Raw genomic sequence first — 21,161 nt, 5'->3', positions numbered from 1 at the left:
TTATCACAACTTCCTAAAGAAGGTGTTTTGTCAAATTAATATCATTTTAGATTGGAAAACTACACTTATCAGCCTGGAGCTCCATTATGCATTAAGCATTTTCTGAAGTGTTCCACAATGCATATATCGAGATGGTGCACGGAGCCTAAAGACACAACGCTTGGCTTATGACTGAAAGGTTGCACAAATCATCATCTAATCACACACTTTCTAAATTAAAATACAGCCAATATTTATTTAAATTATAGATTTACAAAAATAAATAATTGTAGAAACTTGTTTCTACATACACATTTAAAAATATGTATAAATTGCATTTTCAATACTATATGGGCTGCTGATACAAAAAGCCTTGTAGACATATGTATCAAAACTGTTTATGAAATTACAATCTGCTAAATATTTAGTGGTGTTAATATGATATATATGCCACACTTTAATAGAAAAATCTGCAACCCCCTCCCTCCCCACACATTAAAGATACTGAACTACATGCTGTATGATTTTGGTACAAAGGGTAGTTATTAAAATAATAATAACTTTAATATGAGCTTCAATAAAATTAGTTAATTAAAATTTGTACTTACCTTAGCCAAATAAATTGATGAGTTGCAGTTCTTTATTGTACTTTTACATGTTAAAAATTTTGAAAGACGGAACTCACATTTTTCCTGAAGGAAGTCTATAAAAGAATCCTATGTGGAGTCACTATAGGTTAACACAGTTCATTAATTAATACGTGGATCACGTTGAATGCATTCGTCGGTAAGATTCCAGGAGTTCATTAGTTGCAACTGTTCCTGGAGTACAGAGGTAGGCTGCAGCAGATGAGGACACTTGAATCATTGCAGCACTCGCAGCATTGCTCTGCGAAGCGGCTCCACTTACTGGTGTGTTGACGTGATGTAAAATGTTTGGAGCCAACAATGCTGAATTGTTGATAGTTGTAAGTGGGGCAGCATTGTGAGATAAGGCAACAGTGTGTGGTTCACCAACACTACTTTCTAACTGCACAGGAGTCTGCTGCTGAGAAACATTATGAAGTGTCGGATTTGCACTGACTGGTGGTGTCTTGTTTCGATGACGCAACTTGTGTGCTAGTAAATTTTGTTTTGTTCCAAAACTTTTAGAACACATATCACACTTGTACATTAGTGAGTTTTCAGTGTTAACTGCATTTTGTTCCTCACCTGAAACAGCTGAAGAACAAGACGAATGACTACCTTTATGTAATAAATAATAATGTTTCACCACAAACGATTTGCCACAAGTTTCACAGATGTAAGGGCCTGATATTCCGTGTGTTTTCCTATGTTTATGAAGGTTATCTTTCCTGCTAAAGGATTTACCACACATATCACAAGAATGCATTTTTTGTCCAGTATGTGATACTGCGTGCCGCACCAAATGTTCTTTACGACTAAATGCCTTTCCACACACACTACAGATATACGGGCGTTCACCGGTATGCAATTTACGATGCTGAAATAAATGTTCTTTTCTTTTAAATGGTTTTCCACATACTTCACATGAATAATTGCAACCAGGTCCTCCATTTTTGTCACTTGCATCACTATTTTCTTGACAAGGAGAATGAGTTTGCAGCTCTTCAATCGATGAGAAGATTTTTCCACAGCGGTTGCAGGGTCTACTAACATTTCCAGCGATCTCAACCAATGAGGACTGTGCAGTGCCATCCACAATATTTGCTGTTTTCATGCGAAGAAATTCTCCTATCTGTGCAATTGAAGATCTGGAAAAAAACATATTGTTCAATCATATACTACTATAAAATAGTAGTTTTTAACTGTAACATGGAGTTTATCAACTATCTGCACATCTAGACACCAATATTGTGTGGCAAATTGTGAGAGTTGCCTTTTAAAGATTTTACAAATGACCATTAGATGGGCCAATTGAGATATGAAATTACTCTTGCTTTAAAATTAGTCTTTCCTGATTTTTAAAACAAAGGTAGCTCAGAAAATGTCGCTCGATTACACTGAGTATTGACATAAACAGTATTATGAAAAAAAAAATAAATTTCACATTAAAGTTTTCAATGGAGGAATTTTTCCAATTTTTAACGAAGGCCTCGAATAACACTGTTCAGCTTTTGTTAACAAATCGCCTTCTGAAAAGTCTGTTTATATATTGGTTTGCAGAATTTTGTTATGGTCACACGTAAAGTATAAATGAATTTCTGAAGGTCTGGCAAGATCGACTGTTGTGCCCAAAAATACTGATGCTGAATGCAGCATAACTGAACAGGAACAGTATGTGATTAACTGTGAGGTAGGGACTTCCTAAGCCATATCCAAAACTGCAGTAATTTAGCTGTGAATAAAACTGTTGTTAACATAGTCTTTACAATTTGACTGAAGCTTAAAAACAGATTTGTGTCAACCGGTGCAAGGAAATGCTAAAAAGTTTGACTGTGGAAATGCAAAATCTGGTACAACACTGTACCAGGAGACAAAATTTGAACACACACTTACAGGCCAGAAATGAAGCAGCAGTCAAATGTTTGGGAGTTCCTAAATGAATGGAAGCATAAAAAGTTTGTTTCTTTGGTTACCCTGGACATGTTGCAATCACTGGTACAGAGGATTAAAGAACAGTTACTGAAGAATCGTATACAACATTTTGTTTGTCAGAAATCACTAATTAAATTTCCCTACAACCAAATCACACACAATGCTTCATTGTAACAAAACCAACTGTCACACAGTACATCCAATGATTGTTTATTTGACACAAAAAAATCTACAATGCATCCCAAGTTTGAAATGTGGCTCAAAGGCCTAGAACCTTCCTCGGTAATGGTGCCAAAGCATGGCACCCTGTGACATCACCCTCAGGCTCAGCGACACTTCAAACATGAAGGTGTCGGAGGGGGGGGGGGGGGGGGGGGGGGGGGGGGGGGGAAGGAGAGAAAAAAAGGGGCCACAGCATGAAAGTTCCTGTGAATGTGGGTTAATGGTGTGACATTGGCACCAAATTTCACCACAATTATGCCCAACATCACTGCAGATGTTTTAAACGATGGGAAGGTTGTCACACCCCCTTTTACCCACATGGCTGAATCAGTGACGAAATTTATGACAGATACATTTTCAACATGCCAAACAAAGAGGAATGGTTCTCACCTATGGTGCTGCTGAACTGGGGGCTTAGAGGGACCCTTTGTCATTTTATTCATACACGTGTTAATGTAGTACCCCCACCGCACCTCCCCTCAACAGGTGGTCATGAAACACAAGTGCTGAAAAAGCATTAAACCTTTTTGCAGCTTCAGATCACATTCAAATTTTGTTGAATGGTTTTGAACCATCCATAGTGGGCCTACCCTGTATACCAGAGCAAAAAATTGTGGTCGCACCACTCTCCAAAGTGTTCAGTGGGGTTGCAGCTTCATGATGTTCTTAGAGTAGGATTGAAATGCTCAGGGAGCGGAAGCAGTGTGGATGGATTTTATGAACACTGTCGTGTTGCTCATCGCACTGCAAACTGTCATTTTTAACAGTGAAATGTGTGGGAATCAATGCCCCGACGGAAGGGGTGGTTTCACTGACGCCCTTTATGCCACACCCTAAGGACTTTTCATGTAGATTCTGAGAAGTGGCATGTCTGAAATGTTTCCCTTGGCCACTCGTAAGAAAACCACACAATTTCAGTTGGGTGTCACAGTTCCGACTTTCATCACACAGGAGGAAAAAGAAGGGGTAAAATGTAGGTAGTAAGGGACATGATGACCTTTCTATTGCGTGACACATCCATGGTGGAATTGGGCAGTATTGTGGTGAAATTTGGTGCCAATGTGACATCGTTAACCCACCTCAATGCTCACAAGAACTTCTGCGCTGTGGCCTTTCTTTTCCGCATTTGTTGACACCTTGCTGTTTGAAGCATCACTGAGCCTGGGGGTGACATCACATGGCACCATGCTTCCAGTCCATTATAGAAGATTGTAGGCACCTTAGAGCCAAATTTCGAACTTATTCATCAGAGTGGGAGACTATTACAGGGTTTCGAAAAAGCGAGCCTTTAATTTTACTGCAGAGTGTAGTTAATATCTCACTGTCTGTATTCATCTGATTTATCATGTAAAGACCTCTTTTGTTCCTTTATGCCATATAAAAAGTGTTCATGGGCAATGATTTTTCATCATTTGTTGGATCCTTTAAATCAGGGTCATAAAAATGTTTTCAGAACTGGTATTAACACATGAAAATTACAAGTATAAAGGCAAATGTTTTGAGAAACAATAAAATGATTTATATGAGAAAAGCTTATCTTTAATCGTTTCAGCAGAAACTTAAAAGATGGCTATCATGTTTGCCAATCTACATGCTGAAAGATGCACGAGTAAAAATTTTGAAATGCCTTCTATACAAGGTGTTAGAAATCCATTAAAGTCTTTGACAGAACAAATACATATACCACAAGTCACAACTGATAGGGGGTACAAAAGTGTAGAAAATACAAACTGTACTATGTAACAGTACAAAAACTCACATTAATATAACATTTAGCTATGGATTTAAACTTATTAATTCTGTGTGTGAGCACACAGCCACTGTGAACACATGTAGTAATCATGTAGTATAAAAGACAGGTGAAAATTTAATGTAACAGTGCACAGAATTTAACCAAATTACAGTCCAAAGTGTTCGGTTTACCCAAACCGTGTAATGGGTAGTTTATTAATTTTGTTTCCTGGATGGCGCATACTGTCCCTAGAGCTTGTCAAAATAGCAATAGTATGTTAGCTAATATAATAGATGAAATCAATAAGAAGAGAGCTCTTCAAAGCTGCAAAAAGAAACTAGGGAATTTATTATTAATAATATTTGTAAAAGGTCATAATAAAAATTGAAACATGTGCTCATTTGATTCTTATCAGCCAAGAATATAAACATTTGAGTTGGTTTTTGTAGTATAGATATGTATGAATGACTGTAACTCTTTCAGAGCATGAAGCTACTGCAGAAATATCAGTGGCATTCTCTCATAAGCTTTCTAGCTACTGGTAAAAATATATATTACTACGAATGCGTCATAATTATAAGTTTTTGACATTATATTAATCCTACAGCAAAGTTTTCAGAATTAAATTACTGAATAAACTGATACGATTGAGAGGCAGGAAAACTGAAACCATAACAAAATATTTCATATCAAAGACAAGTAATTTTACAGAGTAAATGTTGGAAATGATGTTGTTGGTAAAGAAAGTTTTATAGTTTTTGTTGGTCTTACTGCAAGTGTTGCAGCTACACACAGGGTGCGGCAGAACTGACTAGCAGTTTCTATCGATTACTGCTGGGGCTGTAGGTGGGGACGGGGTTAGGCAGATGCACGTGGTCTGCCTTTGTTCAGTCGTTTTGACCACATTTCAGTAGGCAATATGGTCTGGACAGGTGCACATCGTCGTTTTGCTGTTCGCGCTTATTATGAAAACAACAGATCTGCGATCGCTACACAAGGAGATTTTCGGTGACAGTTCAACATTCCACGCAAAAATTTCACTACTGGGCTGACAATAACCCCTGAATTATTCACGAAAGACCACAACATTCTCCTAAAGGGACAGTGTGGTGTGCCATATCACAGTTTGGCGTGGTAGGCCCTTACTTTTTTGAGGAGGAAGGAGTGACCGTGACAGTGAATTCCACACGTTATGTTTCAATGTTGCAAAATTTTATGCAACCCAGAATGGACGCGAGTGTTGAAGAACATGGACTGGGGGACTTGTAGTTCCAACAGGATGGAGCTACTGCTCACACACCTAAAATTTCACTTGATGTTTTGAGACAAATGTTTCCGGGATGCCTCGTATCTTTGAAGGGTGACGTCGGGTGGCCTGCGTGGTCACCAATTTGAGCATGTGTGACTGCTTTCTTTGGGGATATCTGAAGGAAAAGGTTTTCAGAAGCCAGAAGCTGCCCTCACACCCTACTAGAGTTAAAAGAGCAGATTATTGATGAAGTGAATGCCATACCTCGCTATATGTTTGCAAGAGCTGCTGAAACTTCAGGGCACTACGACAATGTATTGATGCCAACGGCCGCCATCTTGAGGACATTATTTTCAAAGCGAAATGAATGTAAAATGGTATATTGTACTAATTTAGAAAATAAAATCATTTTTTCTCTATATATCCAGGTTTACTTTTTATTGCTCCTTAAAACTGCTTAGGCGGTTCTGCTGCACCCTGTACCTGTTATGGCTAAGCATTTCAGGCAAATAACAGAGCAAAAATCTGTAAGAATGTTGATATCACTCTAAGAACTAATAAATCTGCTAAAAAGTAACTCACTGATTTACGAGATAGTTAAATAAACCTTCAAGGTGTTACAATAACGTTACTGTCAAGTGCTATTTGTGTAACTTTTAAAACAACTAAAATAGCATTAATAAGTTGCATTACATTCAGAGCACTTTCAGTAATGCCATCTAATGAGAAAAATGCAATACTTGAGCACACATAACTCTGTTTACAACAACCAAATTTCCCCTATACAAATGATCTGAGACAGACTAGTTACGAATTTGCATCACAGATTCCATACTCAAATGATGTAGTGGTTTTCAAACTACAAGAAAGTAGTGCCATCAACAGAAAAACAATGATTTCAAAATGCCGTACTACAATAAAAAATCTGGCTAAGTGTGAGTAGGATTCTTGCATTAAAGGTCTGTGCAGGAACTATTGTAGAAATCTTGATACAGTTTTTGAATTCCCAGGACTATTACCGTGCCAGCAACTATATTGATAACAGCATGCAAAAAGCATTGAGATACTCGATTCACACGATGGATGAGCTACAAAGCTGGGAATTGAGAATTTCGGGGTTTTTTGCCCACTGTTATCAATATTGATACTGGCATGATATTGGTCCCTGGAATTCAAAATCCCTATCAAAATTTCTACAGTAGTTTCTCAGACTAGCCCGGACATACAAAAAGAAGTGAGTAAGAAATTTCCATTTATAATGTAGTGAGAGAAGATTTCATAAAACATTTTTATTTATTTACTAAAACAGGACTACTACTTACATTTTATATTTGCATGCAATAATGATTACAATTTAACAAGTTTCAGATTTTTTGCTTTGCTTGTACTGTGAAACCTTGCAGTATCCTATAGGTTTTGATGAGCGATTTTGGGAGTATCAAAATATGTGGTATAAATGACCGAATGTTTTGATTGCATTGACTTAGAAGCTTAAATTTTTTCCACTGCCAACAGACCATAAACTTTAGCACATGACATAAATTTGAACTGGATACGCCAACCTGTTCCAGAGAAAAAGGGGTCCATATCTCTTCTGTTCGTCTGTCTGAAAGACAGGTTTGATGAGTGTGTTTTCAGTATCAGAATATGCAATATCAATGGGAAATTCTTTTGATTGAAGTGACTTGGAAGCTTAAAATTTTTACATATCCAAAGAACTATAGACCTCAATATGTAGAATAAATTTGAACTCGATACATCAAGCCGTTCCTGAGAAAAACGGTTCTTAACAGTCAGACAGACACAGACAGACAGATGACAAAGTGATCCTATAAGGGTTCCGTTTTTACAGACTGGGGCACAGAACCCTATAAATTCAGCCAACTTTACCGAAACTCATAAACTTTCTAAAATGCCCAGTTCAACAAATGTACTGTTGATGTACAATTTCATACAACCATTAGATCTCCAACACTGAGACAACAAATACAGGCTATAAATAGGAATGTTTAATAGAATACATTAGAAAGATCAGAAGCAGTAGTTCTTGTAGCCCACTGAAGCATCTGAATTTTATATAATATTTATTACAGCAAGTCAGAGGTTTGCATATGTTTGGTTCTTCAATCACCTTTGCAGATGGCACCAACTGAATGTGATATGCAAAAATGAAAGCAACACAGTGATTGGTCAAAATACTCTTTATTCCAAAATAGCTATCAACATTCTCTCCATGAGATATGGATTCACGAAATGAAGTTCAGTTCTGTACAAGTGCTTCTGGAAACAATATCTTGGGCGAAACTGTAAATAACTAATCTAATATATATGCAGGAAATGACAAAAAGCAGTCTAAAATTTCTTTTGCCTTCTGGTTTCACAATCTGCAATAGGAACATGTAAAAATCATGATTATGCTGAAAATTTTTTGTATATTTAGAACAGAAATTAACTGGGTAAGAGTTATCAGAATAGTATATAATATTTTATTTGAATTATGAATTTTTTACACACAAGGTTCTTAGAAATTATATACACTGTGAGCTTTATTTTCTTAAAGCTCTATACAATCAATAATTTACCTGAATTTATGATTTATATGACTTAATTATTGAAGCCATGCAAGAGGTAAAATTTTATCCTTCTCGCCATTTCCTCATTAACCATAGTTAATGGTTTAATACCAGAGGGTTGTAATGTTTTACAATTATTTCCTTGCTATAACCATGTCTTCCAGTTTTGCATATTTCGTTCATTTTGGAATTTTATGAAGGGTTAATATGCATCCTGCTTAAGTGTCCAGCATCACAACACACACATTCCACCTAATACTGGCTTGTTAAGGGCAGTGATAACTAATATGTATGCACAAGTGCTGGAAGGAATATCACAACACACATTCCACCTATTGTTGGCTTGTTAAGGCCAGTGATGACTAATAGATATGCACAAGTGCTTGAAGGAATATCACAACACATGGCTTAGATCCTTGAGGAATCCATAGTTTCACAGATAAAAAGAAAAGGAAGTAGTCGTATATTAGCATCTATGCAGCATCACTGACAGAGGTCAGTATGGAACTGATGGTGAGTGGTCTTGTGGTATCTCTCCTGCAATACAGACAAAGCACTACATGCTGCAACATTGCCCAACTATTGAAAAGTTGTAGGATGACATTTTTGTTTGTCATGTGACACAATTCACTTATTAATAAAGAGAGAAAATTGTGTCCAAGATGAACATTCCTGACTATTACCACTTTGTACTCGACTGAGAATTGAATATGGATCAGCAGTTTCAAATACAAGTCTGGTACAAAATCTTATTGTTGTTTCAATGTACACTATACTGTGATTTTCACCTGGGATAGCCAAATATAACACATGGACAAATTAAAAGCTTGAATCTTCCGACAACTCCCCCCTATATTTTCAAGCTTTCTTACATTTCTAGCTGGATCTTTGGCAGAAAGGATATGGTGAAGAAAGTGTTAGCCGCATTCAGAAATGGTTGCATTCTACAGCAGGCCACACATCAAATCGAATCTTTGTGATAGATTAAAACTGTTTTATAATGGAATTCAAACCCACATACATCTCTGTCATAGGCAACTCTCCTGTTTAAGCTCTCCAAGCATGACCCATGTATCACCTCAAAGTTCATTCTGCCAGAACCTTTCTCTTCCTACTAAACTGGAAATTTGAGATGGTCCATGAAGCTGATCAGACAGCAGAGAGCTACCTGCGATTTGCAAACAAGTGCAAGTCTGGTAAAAAATTTTAATGTTGGTTTCATGTATAAGCTTTATGACTAAAGTTTCTTTCCTTTGTCTATCTACATGTACGACACAGAGTCATGAGTACTTGGAGACGCATAATATTGGAAGAATCAAGTGACTCCTCCACTCCTAAACTATGCTCGTCCCATCAAGCATCTGTGGAATGCTCTTGATTGAGGAACGGCATTATGCCCCTTTGTTAACCCTATGACAGTTAAAAAGCACTGACGAATTCTTCTTGGGTTATCAGCCGAGTGGTGGCATCGTCTTGTCGCAACGTTTCAATGAGTTTCGTACCCATCATCTTCTGGTAAAGTCACTTTTTTCAGGGAAATTTAATCAAATACCAAAACTAACTGATGCAGAATTTAATGCTCTATTTTTTGGTAATCTTAGCTTTTTCAATTAAACAATTAGTTTCAGAGGAATTAAAAAATTCTGAGATTTTGGTGGATTCCTTCTCATTATGGCTGAAGCTCCACTCAGTAATCAGGACTCAGTAATCAGGGAAAGCTCAAATTATTCATACCCGACACCCACTTGAGTGATTAAAACAGTTTCCAGAACTCCACAAATTTTTGGAAAGCAGAACGCTTAATTTTCTCGGCCTGTTTACTTTGAGAGTATCATATAACCATTCAATTCATAATGTTGATCTGGAATCAATACTAATAAATCATTAACTTCAGTTCAACACAGAAAGTTCAAGGCACACTTGTATCTAGTTAAAATGGCTCAAATCCTGTATTTTGTTGAAGGTATTTTAAATAGAGTAGCCCAGAGAGCAGACAACTACAGCCATTGATCATTAGAGTGTACTACTTCCGTCATCCAATGAAAAGATATGCAACTTTGTAGCAGATCTGGTACCTCTATGTTAACACTCCGCCTGTAGCATAGCCCTGTGCGGTAAGCTAGGAAGAGTTATATTCGATGCCAATATGCATGGATGGTATGCGGATGATATCAACTGTGTGCATCTTATCAATCGTGTGTTTCTTTATCAAGATATGTGAAAGTGTGGAGTGCCTTTTGTGCTTTGTCTTCTTGTAATGTAACATGGCACTTCTATAATAAATTCCACAAGGTAAGTGCAATTTTGTATTTTAGGAGGGCAGGTCAAATATAAACAGGATTTTATTTTTTATTTAAATTCATTTATTGAAAAAAATCAAGTCAATTATAATTTATATTTCCACAGTCTCCTGATTTGGCAATGCATTTGTCCCAGCTTATGGGCAGCGTTTTGATGCCTTCATCATAAAAAAAAAAAAAAAAACTGGGTCGTGTCACCAGTCAGTTGCGCACGAAGTCTTCCACACTCTTGTCATCTTCAAATCGTCGTCCTCCTAGAGCTTCTTTAAGCGGTGTGAATAAATGGAAATCGCAGGGCGATAAGTCTGGGCTATAAGGAGGATGACCAAGTGTAGTCTAGTGCTGCTTGGAGAAAGTTAGAGCAGCAGTATGGGTTCATGCATTGTCATGGAGGAGGATGACCTGTCGAATTGATTGGTCTTGTCTTTTGCAGTGATATGCAATTCTCGCCTTGTTCAACAGTTTGCAGTAGTAAGCAGCATTGATTGTGCATCGCTCATGCAAAAAATAAATCAGCAAAATACCTTGCTGATGGGGGAGGGGGGGGGGGGAGGGGGGTGGGCCGGAGTCTTGGCGTTCACTGGTGCTGTCTCCCCTTTCCTCTGCCACTCTTTAATGGCTTGTTTGGATTCTGGAGTGTGTGGTGAATCCATGTTTCGTTGTAGGTGACTATCTCACTCAAAAATACATAACTGTCTTCCACAAACCTTGCTGTAAGCCTCTGACAGACTTCCTAATGTCTCAACTTCAGATTTTCAGTCAAAAGTTAATGGACCCACCTGGAACACACTTTACAGAACTGTAGGCCGTTTGTGATGTTTGCTTGACAGCTCCCATAACGGATTCCAACTTTTTGTGCAATTTCTGATACTCTTGCCCATCGAACATCATCAATAATGTCTTTAACCACACAAATGTTTTTGTCTGTAATGCTGGTCCGAGGATGGCAATCATATTTCTGATTTTCCACGTGTTCTTGTCCTTTTATGCCAGGCAAAAACATGCGTCCTAGATAATGTTTCAACCCCGAACTGTGCAGTTAATCTCTGGCAAATTTCCACCACTGTAACTCCTTCACGACCAAGAAATTTGATAACTATGCGCTGCGCAATGGAGAGGTGCACCTGTTGCTCAGATGTCGTGAGCATTACTGACAAAATGGTGGAAATATCTGACAGCACGCTCTCCTCACTTCTAACGGTCCTGCCTAAGCATAGCAGAAGCGTGGGGCTAGTCCTACCAACTGTTGATGTTCAGGAACAAAAATACCATTTATATTTGATCCCCCCTTGTATATAATAGGTGAAATGAATAGCAGTCTTCCCCCCCCCCTCCCCCCTGTTTCCTTTTACCTTCCATGTTTTTCCCTTAAATCAAATGGTGGCAGCATAAGACTGTTGACAGTGGTGATACTGGAACAACTAAAGTTTCTATATTGTGATTGTGGTGTATGAAGCATGCGATTCATTTTCTAGAGATTAGAGATGATTATACTAAGTTCTAAAATTAACCGTGATGTTTCTTGTTGCCGTAGCTTGTGGAATATCTTTCAATACTCTAGGGCTATCGATCTTGCGAGGTGGATGACATAAGCTATTTACTGCTTGAAACTGTTCGTGTCCAACAATGGCTTTGAATTGCCACTACAAGTGAATGAAATTTATGATAATTGTTTTTCATTATCAGTGTGTATGTGTAAACATAATTACATGCCCCTTGTGACGTTAAAACAACAGCCTTCAAAATTTCAAAAAAAAAAATCATTCATGGTAATTGTTTCCAGCTCTATTGCCTTGCCTTGGCCAATTATGGTTGTAATTAGTCTCCTGTATCAAAAATAAAGATTATCAATGCACTGAATTATGAGGTGGAACAATCGGACAAATGTAATGAAAGAATTCGAGTATGAATCGAATAAATCCCAGAAATTATCAACAATGGGATTGAACAGTTTGTATTGAGCAAAAAATGAGGTTTTTTTTTTTGTTCCTTACGGCAGAACTTTTGCAGTGACATAGAGATGAAAATTTTACAATATTCTATAACCAGTTATGAAACTGTCAGTGCTAAATGTTTGCTATAGAGAGGGGTGTCAAGATAAAAAAAATAAGGCAGTACATGCTTCAGGTTGTACCTAATTTTCGTCTTAAGTTGTCTGGGCATAAAATGAGACTTTATCAAGGAATAAGAACTTTCAAAAGAAAATGTTATTTCTCATCGTATCTGCCTGACAAATGTTGTACATGGTAGCTTTACAGACTGTATTTTTGAAAATAATTAAAAGTTGAAAGTAAAAAGTTATAAGCTAATCACCTACATGTGAACTTATTTTTTAAAATAAATACGATTCTTGTGCATTTTTTGCTATTGTAGGAGTTGAGGAGCACACTTTTCCCTTTCCTGTTAAGTCCAAATTATATACAACACATGTTTATGTGTAATGGAACCAAACTGGGGATAGTACAATGAGAACTACTTCTTCTTCTGAATTTACTTTTGGGTCATTGGTGCCATTCACTTACTTCGCTCTTTTGCACAAATGCTTTACGGTATATAATAGATTTTCAGCTATCCCAATAGGTATGACATTGAACTGTATGCAGGGTATAACAATATAATGACTTCACTTAAAAACTCAGACATCTCCTAATATTACACAAAAAATTAAAATTTATTGCCATCCTGTCATCTCTAGTAATATGGCATTCACAATAGTTGAAGGATACAAGAGCAAATAAGAGGTTTTCTTATCAAATGAAAAATGTCCCACGGACATAGAGTTCATGAGAGATGGAGCACAAGCTTGGAATGTTTCATGGATGGGGAACGAAATTGGCCATGTCCTTTCAAAGGAGCGATTTAGTGAAATCCCAGAAAGCTGAAATCCCGATAGCTGCAGGTGGATTTGAACTAACATCCTCCCGAATTAGAGTTCAGTGTGCTAATTGCCATGCCCCTTCACTCAGTCCCCTTGATGAGGAGACATACAGAATATGTATGGTGAGCTCTTCAGGAAAATCATGCCACTGCAACTGACACCCCAAATCCTTCATATGAGAAGCTGACAGATGTTTCCTCACCATACGATCCTAAACATATTCAACAGGTAACAGGACAAAAGAATCAGCAGCCAAAGCAGCAAACAGACATTTCAAATTTCTGCAGACTTACTGGATGTACATTCCATGAATGTCAATTATAAGAGATTGAAAATCATGGTTAATAGAAGTTCCAAAATACTGTGCCATCTTTCTGGCAATGTGAGGTTTCACACCAAATCTTTGTTTCTGTGTTGCCTTGGATACATGGTTCAATGGTCATGATGTCCAGACAACACCCCAGTTCTGTTACTAATTATTACTTGATGTAGCTTCGCTGGTACCAGATGTGCTCGCAAACCTGTTCGTGTAATAAAATTAATGGGAGGTGTCGGAGAGAACATCTAGAAGGTATATTTAGTTCAATACTATTAGCTGAAATTTTATTGCTCATGTAGCTGTCTGAAATGCACCTGAATGACTTATTCTCATTAAAACCAATATTCCATATGTCATTGACAAATGATGAGCAATAGAGTGCAAGGCTAGAAAAAAATTATATCTTCCAGAATCTGTCTGGCATTTACACAGTGCACAGCATTCCCACCGTTCTCAGTCACATTAGACAGTACAGGTAGAACAGTCCACATAAAAACCAAGCCTATCTAGCTAGTGATTAAGCCCCTTTCTTACTTTTCTAAATGTCCAAAATATATACACGTGCTCCAATGAGTGCTCCACAGCACTTTGACATTCATTTGCGAGTAGTCAGGACAGCGGTGATCTACCTTCATCTTTCTTCACATCTTTAATTTCTGAAGTAGTTTTAGTTATTTCTTTCTTGTGGTTTCTCTGGTCACCTGATGCACTTCTTCCCATATTTTACCTTAGATGTAACCTTCAGAGCATCAAAACAAATCTCACACCAATCATATTTTATATTCCAGTAATCCACATTTTCTAGATTTGACCTTCTATATTTCATCTTGTACTACTGTTATTATAGTATATACATGCAAATGAAAACTCAATTTACTAAAAAATGTTGGCCAACAGTGTATTTTGAGAAGTATGTTTGACTATTTCATGTTCTGATTTTTAAAACAATAAGCATGTTTCAGTTATATGAGATTTCATTGAGTTTTAGAATGCTGTTTCTCCTTTCATTACTTTTTCTTCCTAGTCCAGACTCCATATTACCTTTTACTTCTTACTCTCTAGTACTGTCCTAATATAGTTTCCCAGAACTATTGTAATTTAACTTTCATTTAGATAGATGAAATTATTTCTCTGCTTATTTATATTTCTTTCCTGTGCCCACAGCTTCTGGTTTTTAAATGGATGAATAAGCCCATAATGGATAATTGACAACATGTTTCTTTGAGTTCTGATGACACTGCACTGCTCAGAGTAGAATTTTAAACCACATTTTTTCACGTCTACTGTTCTGACCCCAATGCCTGTTTCCCAAACAGGTTATTACCATTCTTTGGATTTTTTTGTCAACACACTGTTGACTTCATTAACTTTCTACTTTTGTAATTTACTTTAACAACATGAAACCCCAATGTTTCCTCCTCCAGCAACATGTTTTGCCTGTTTCCAGAATGAGATTTTCACTCTCCAGCGGAGTGTGCGCTGATATGAAACTTCCTGGCAGATTAAAACTGTGTGCCAGACCGAGACTCGAACTCGGGACCTTTGCCTTTTGTGGGCAAGTGCTCTACCAACCGAGCTACCTAAGCACAAGTCACGTCCCGTCTTCACAACTTTACTTCTGCCCGCGAAAGGCAAAGGTCCTGAGTTCGAGTCTCGGCGCGGCACACAGTTTTAATCTGCCAGGAAGTTTCATGTTTTCCCTGTGTCCCTCACACAAGTGAAGTTCACATATTTACCTGCTTCTTAATGTCACAAAATATCTGTCGTATGTGTTGTCCGTTCCATATTTTTTCTGATCAATTCCTAAATGGACAGCCAGCAGAGTGGGAGCTTATGTACAGCTTTATTTAAAAAGCAAGGCTCAACCAAAAACTTAAAAGACCTTTCACCAGGCTATGTGCAGCTGGAGTGCTCCTGGCACTCTGATATAAAAAGTGTTCATTACTACTGATGCAAGTACTTTTGGGACCACTTCTCTACCCTCTGTTTCTTCTTATCTTTATTGCCTGTAGAAATAACTTTTAATAGTTCTGTTACAGTTTATGGTTCTTCCAAGTGCAGTTTTCATTTATCACAAAGATGACCATGAATAGTACAACAAGTTAAAGTATATCTTTGTTTCAAATTAACTGATGAACTGAACATATGAATATTGATTTAAATGCAACTGTCTGAAGAAGCACTTGCCTGGTCTCTCTGCAAGCTTACAATAAAGGACATGGATATGTTAGACTCAACAATGCTCAGAGGACTGAAAGCAAACTGAAGGTAATAAATGTTTAAAAGAAGAAGAAATAATGTTTAGCACAAAGTGACCACATCCTGTAACCAACAGACAAGCATGCAATTGTGAAAGAAGTGCACATGCAGCATTACAGCCCAGTTGAACAGTATGACAAACTCCCTGCAGATGAAGCTGTAGAAGCACGACAAGCTTTTTATCTAGCTTCGGTACAGACATCCTAGCGCTGGAGGATCTATTTACATGCATGTGGGAGCCTTTAGTACAAATATTATACCTCTGCAAGGCAGCTTGATCTTCTGATCTCAGAAACCCATCTCGTTCTTTATTGAAATTGAAGTGTAGAAGCATTTCCTGGCCAGGACCAGCAGTTGCAAATGCTACAGTTGCTGCCTGCTGATGCTGATGGGCTGTCACTTCACCCTCATCACTGTTTTCTGGTGACTGAAACAAAGTGAAGAAAGTTAATAAACAGGGAACAATCTGAGTGTCAATCTCCAGGAATGTAGCAATGGTGCTACAACGAGGCCCTCTTGAGAACTCTGTTTTGTGCATGCAGACTGCTGCTAAGCGACATTTTGCTGATGGTTTGTAGGTGACGGATTGTATATTTTTCAATTACTGTTTAACGTACACTTTCCACTTGTCTACATTGTTTTACCTGCTTGTTCATGAAAAATTTTTAGATTTCATATAATCTGGGCTTATAAAGATTCAGTTTTTACACAGCAATACTTTTGTTACAATCACTTTTCCAACAAAATGCCATAAAAATATAAATAAAATTAACTCTTTCTTAACATCTTAACAACTCTAGCATTGCAAGTTACAGGAATTTTAGTGCATGATTCACGATTTCTAATTCTAAGTTTACTGACAAACCCACAATGTAATATGTTTGTGGCATACGATAATTTTGAACTCCAATAGATGATGCCCTCAATTCCCAAGAAGAGTTCAACATTTTGTAGAAGTTTGTGCAGCACAATGAATTTTATATGAGGCTCTTGCTCCCAACCCAATCAAATAAGTTGGAGATGCCAGATGAGAAAACAAAAAACAAATTCTCATTATCTACAGATATTGTATGATCTTTGCAAAGAGGTTTGGCATCCTCTGTCACATAACAACAATGTGCTAAATTCATTCCACAATTAACTGCAGTAGTTCTGTGTATTGAATTTGGAGGAACAAGTTATTATATGGCTGGTCATAATGTTCTTGCTAATGATTATTTTCACTGGTCCTCTGGTATGCCCAGTAATTTTTGAAGTGTAAATATTCAAAGTGTTATATTTTTTGTGGCATTACGAAACCTAACATGATATCTCACAATCAGTATTTTTAAAATATGCCTCCTAATAATAATAATAATAATAATAATAATTGGGCAGGTGTGAGTAGGACTTGCACTTCGATGGTTCCATACAAAACTTAACTATGTATATAGACGGTTCAGTCATTCCAGAAATTGAGAATCTCAACAATTTTTGCCTGTTAACATTGATAATGACAAGATATCAATCCCAGGGATCTCAAGGCTTTTGAGAATGTTTTAATTTAAAGTTGGATACCAAATGACAAAAGTAAATTTTTTTCATGTGATATAATTAAACATTAACAATTTCCTAATTCTTGTCTTTGCTTTTACTGTGAATACTGGCTTCCTGCAAAGTTTCATGATTCTAGACCAACCGGAAGTACTCTATAGGTTTTAATGAATGAATTTGTGAGTACCAAAGTATATGACATAAATGGCCATATCTCTCGATTAGATCAACTTAGAAGCTAATATTTATTACACTGCCAAGAGACCATAGACCTTAAGGTACGACAAATTTCGACTTGTTATATTTACTTGCTCCTGAGAAAAATGGTTTTCAACAGTCTGACAGACAGATGGAGAACAAAGTGAGCCTATAAGGGCTCCACTTTTACTGATTAAGGTAACAGAACCCTAAAAATGAAATGGTATATAAAACAATATAACGGTATGTAAGTAATATAAATGAGTATAAGAAGTATATGATGGAATACCACATGAAAACTGGAAATGAAGTCCCATGCTTCTTGTCAGAGCGTAGGGTAAGATGTGGGAGACCCGCTCCGCCGTACTAGGCAAGGTCCAAATGGAGGTGGTTTGCCGTTGCCTTCCTCCAACCGTAATGAGGATGAATGATGATGATGATGATGATGATGATGATGAAGACACAACAACACTCAGTCATCTCGGGGCAGGTGAAACACCTTGATCCCGCCGGGAATCGAACCCAAGACCCCGTGCTCGGGAAGCGAGAATGCTACTGCGAGACCACGAGCAGCGGACACATGCAAACTAGTGGAAAGTAATTCATGAAATAAAGGAATAACTATGCCTGGTTTCATACATACTGTCATTGGGAAAAGATGTTTGCAGATAGTATACATGGTTACATTCATACTCTACCCCTCAACTGTTCAGCTGGAAACAACTCTTGGGGCTTCTGATATGAACTCGCTTCCATAACTCATTCAAGCATTTCTGTATCATGTACCAGTGTGTCCAAGAATAGTTTATTCTTTTGATTCCTTGTGTTAAAATTGACTACTACAGGTCACATAATGACCTGGGACAACTGGGAAAAACCAGGGAATTTTTTAGCACTCTGGAAATTATTTATTGTTTTAGTTTTCAGTTAAATTTTTAAAATTTTGCCTGATAAGAACTGATACAGTAACAAAGAATTCCACTTTAGTCAGCTACTGCAGAAAAATACAGCAGCAATAACAAATGAGAGGATAACATGAAAATAAAACTTTAGTTGCAAAGAAAATGTGCCATTTACAACAACAAAACACAGTGGACACACAACTGTCTGCCGACAGCAAAATTTAGAATGAAGATTATGTAATACTTCGTAACAACAAACTGCTTTCAATGAGTGTTATGTCACAACTACTTACATTTCTAACAGGTTGTAGGAAAATATTGCGAATGGTGGTTTGGGAAGCATTACTCCACACAAAATTTCCTTTTACGCAAGACAAATTATGTTTCGTGTGAGACTGTCTGATGACTTTCTTAAATCACGGAGCATTTGAATCTCTTTCAAAACTTAACACTCTGATAGACTAGCCACTTAGAAAAATTTTGGGACTAGAAAACCAGCCAGCCATTTATGCCATTATTTAAATTTTTACTGGCACATTTGTGTTTGATATATCTTGAAGGGTAACACAAGCTAAACGAGACCAAGATTCACGGCTACTTTTTCATATTTATTTTCGTTCTTTGACAGATTATAGATTATACAAGAACGACTGCAAAAATTATAATTATACTTCAAAAAAAGTTCGAAGTGATTTCTTGAGTAATTTAACACTTAACTGGCTTTTCTATGGAGAAAACTGAAGTGGTTGATGGTACATGTTTTCTGCCAGGTAACAAACAAAATGTTCAGTGCATAACAGTGAAATTTATAATCATACTTGTTAGTAATATTCAGCTGCTGCAATTTAAGATGTGCTCTAAGGATCCTGACTAACCACACCCTTGAAGAGAGAGGGGTAGAGGTCTGTGCGGATGCGGATATCCGCGGATATATCCACGGTATTTGTTACTTGGCGGATAAAATCGCGACCGGTGTGGATATCCGCGGGTCATCTGCGGATAATGAGCAAGGCATCTGCCCAGTACGTATGTTGCAATGTTAGTTGAAAACTTCAAGTCTGTTGACATTCTTGGAGTCTTGCAGGGCCCGGGTAGAGCGGATGTCTGTTGTCCTCAGCCCCTGGCTACGACCGACGTAGCTGTACCCAAGAGACCTGCACCTAATCCGTTTCCACGACCGTGTCTTTTGTGTGGCCTGTGAAGTGCTCTCTGGGTGGCAAACCTGCCCACTGTCTACCAGACAGGTGCCCATTGCAATTTTCCGCTGCCTTCAGTTAGCGCTTTGTAGTGATCGAGTGACAACATGCATCGTAGCAAATATCAGTGAGAGTTCTTTCTTCAAATGAACACCATATCGATGGATACAATTTCGTGTAAGGTGAAAAAAGGTGATTTTACATTAGTGAAGGAAAACAAATTGAAATCGCCTATTTGGAAAAAATTCGGATACGTATTTGATGGTAACGAAAAGATAAAAGATATAGTGCCTTGTTTTGCATGTAAAAATGTATATTCCTACACTGGACACAAAAATGGAACATCAAATTTGCTAAAACATTCGTGTGAGGCTAGACAAAGTAGCATAATTACTTATTTAAATACCAAGAGAGACGTGAAAGTTCCTGAAGTTCCGCCAAATTTGAAGACAGCCGCAACAGAAAAACTTATCAATCTTGTCAGCAAAGACATTTTACCATTCGAAGCTGCATGTGGATCTGGATTTCTCGAGACGGCACAGTTTCTTATTGATGTGGGGGCCAAGTACGGTGCAGTGAGTGCTAAGGAACTGCTACCTCATCCAACCACCATATTCAGAAATTTGAAGGAAATGGCCGATCGTCTGCGTGAAACTGTCTCCGCAGAAGTGAAGAATATATTCAGAGATATAGGCGGAGCACTAACTGTCGATTTATGGACTGATTCGTACCGTAAAATAAACTATATGGGAGTGACTGCATATCATGTTAATTATGAAGAAGTGAAACTTGAGGATCGAGTGTTGTGCATCAGAAATTTTGAGAGTGAGATTAAAAAAACAGAAGAAAACATTAAACTTGAATTAATTAAGATACTACGGTCGTTCGATTTATTCAGTGCTGTGAATAACATCGTGTTCATTACGGATAGAGGTCCAAATATTGTGGCAGCACTTCGCCAATACAAGAGGCTCTCGTGCTCAGCACACATTCTTAATACTGTGCTGGAGCACACGACTCGAGGAGACGTGAATGATGAGAAGAGACGTGCAGCGACTAATAAATTCCTGTTGAGCTATCACAACTTTCTTTAAAAGATCTGGTCTTCAGAATCGCCTTCAGAAGTCATTGAAACGAGATATAGACACATGATGGAACAGTAAATTGGATATGTTTGAGTCTATTAATTCACAATGGTTTGCAGTTCTGTCAACTTTGTCAGAGAAAAATCAAGATAATTTGATTGATTCTATAGACAAGAGG

General features: G+C 37.6%; 1 protein-coding gene across 1 annotated transcript in view; it reads right to left on the bottom strand.

The window, feature by feature from the left end:
* Window positions 1-320: 320 nt before the first annotated feature.
* Window positions 321-21,161, bottom strand: part of LOC124721992 (zinc finger protein 85-like) — an 86,486-nt gene continuing 65,645 nt past the window's right edge. Inside the window, exons 5-6 of the mRNA XM_047247164.1 lie at window positions 16,330-16,496; window positions 321-1,753 (exon numbers count right to left, since the gene is read on the bottom strand). Coding sequence (XP_047103120.1) covers window positions 745-1,753; window positions 16,330-16,496 — 1,176 coding nt within the window. The 3' untranslated portion in view covers window positions 321-744. The remainder of the gene's footprint in view (window positions 1,754-16,329; window positions 16,497-21,161) is intronic.

Source organism: Schistocerca piceifrons, chromosome X (assembly GCF_021461385.2).
Source record: "Schistocerca piceifrons isolate TAMUIC-IGC-003096 chromosome X, iqSchPice1.1, whole genome shotgun sequence".
In the NCBI taxonomy this organism is placed as follows: Eukaryota; Metazoa; Arthropoda; class Insecta; order Orthoptera; family Acrididae; genus Schistocerca; species Schistocerca piceifrons.
This window is presented reverse-complemented; position numbering and strand designations above follow the sequence as displayed.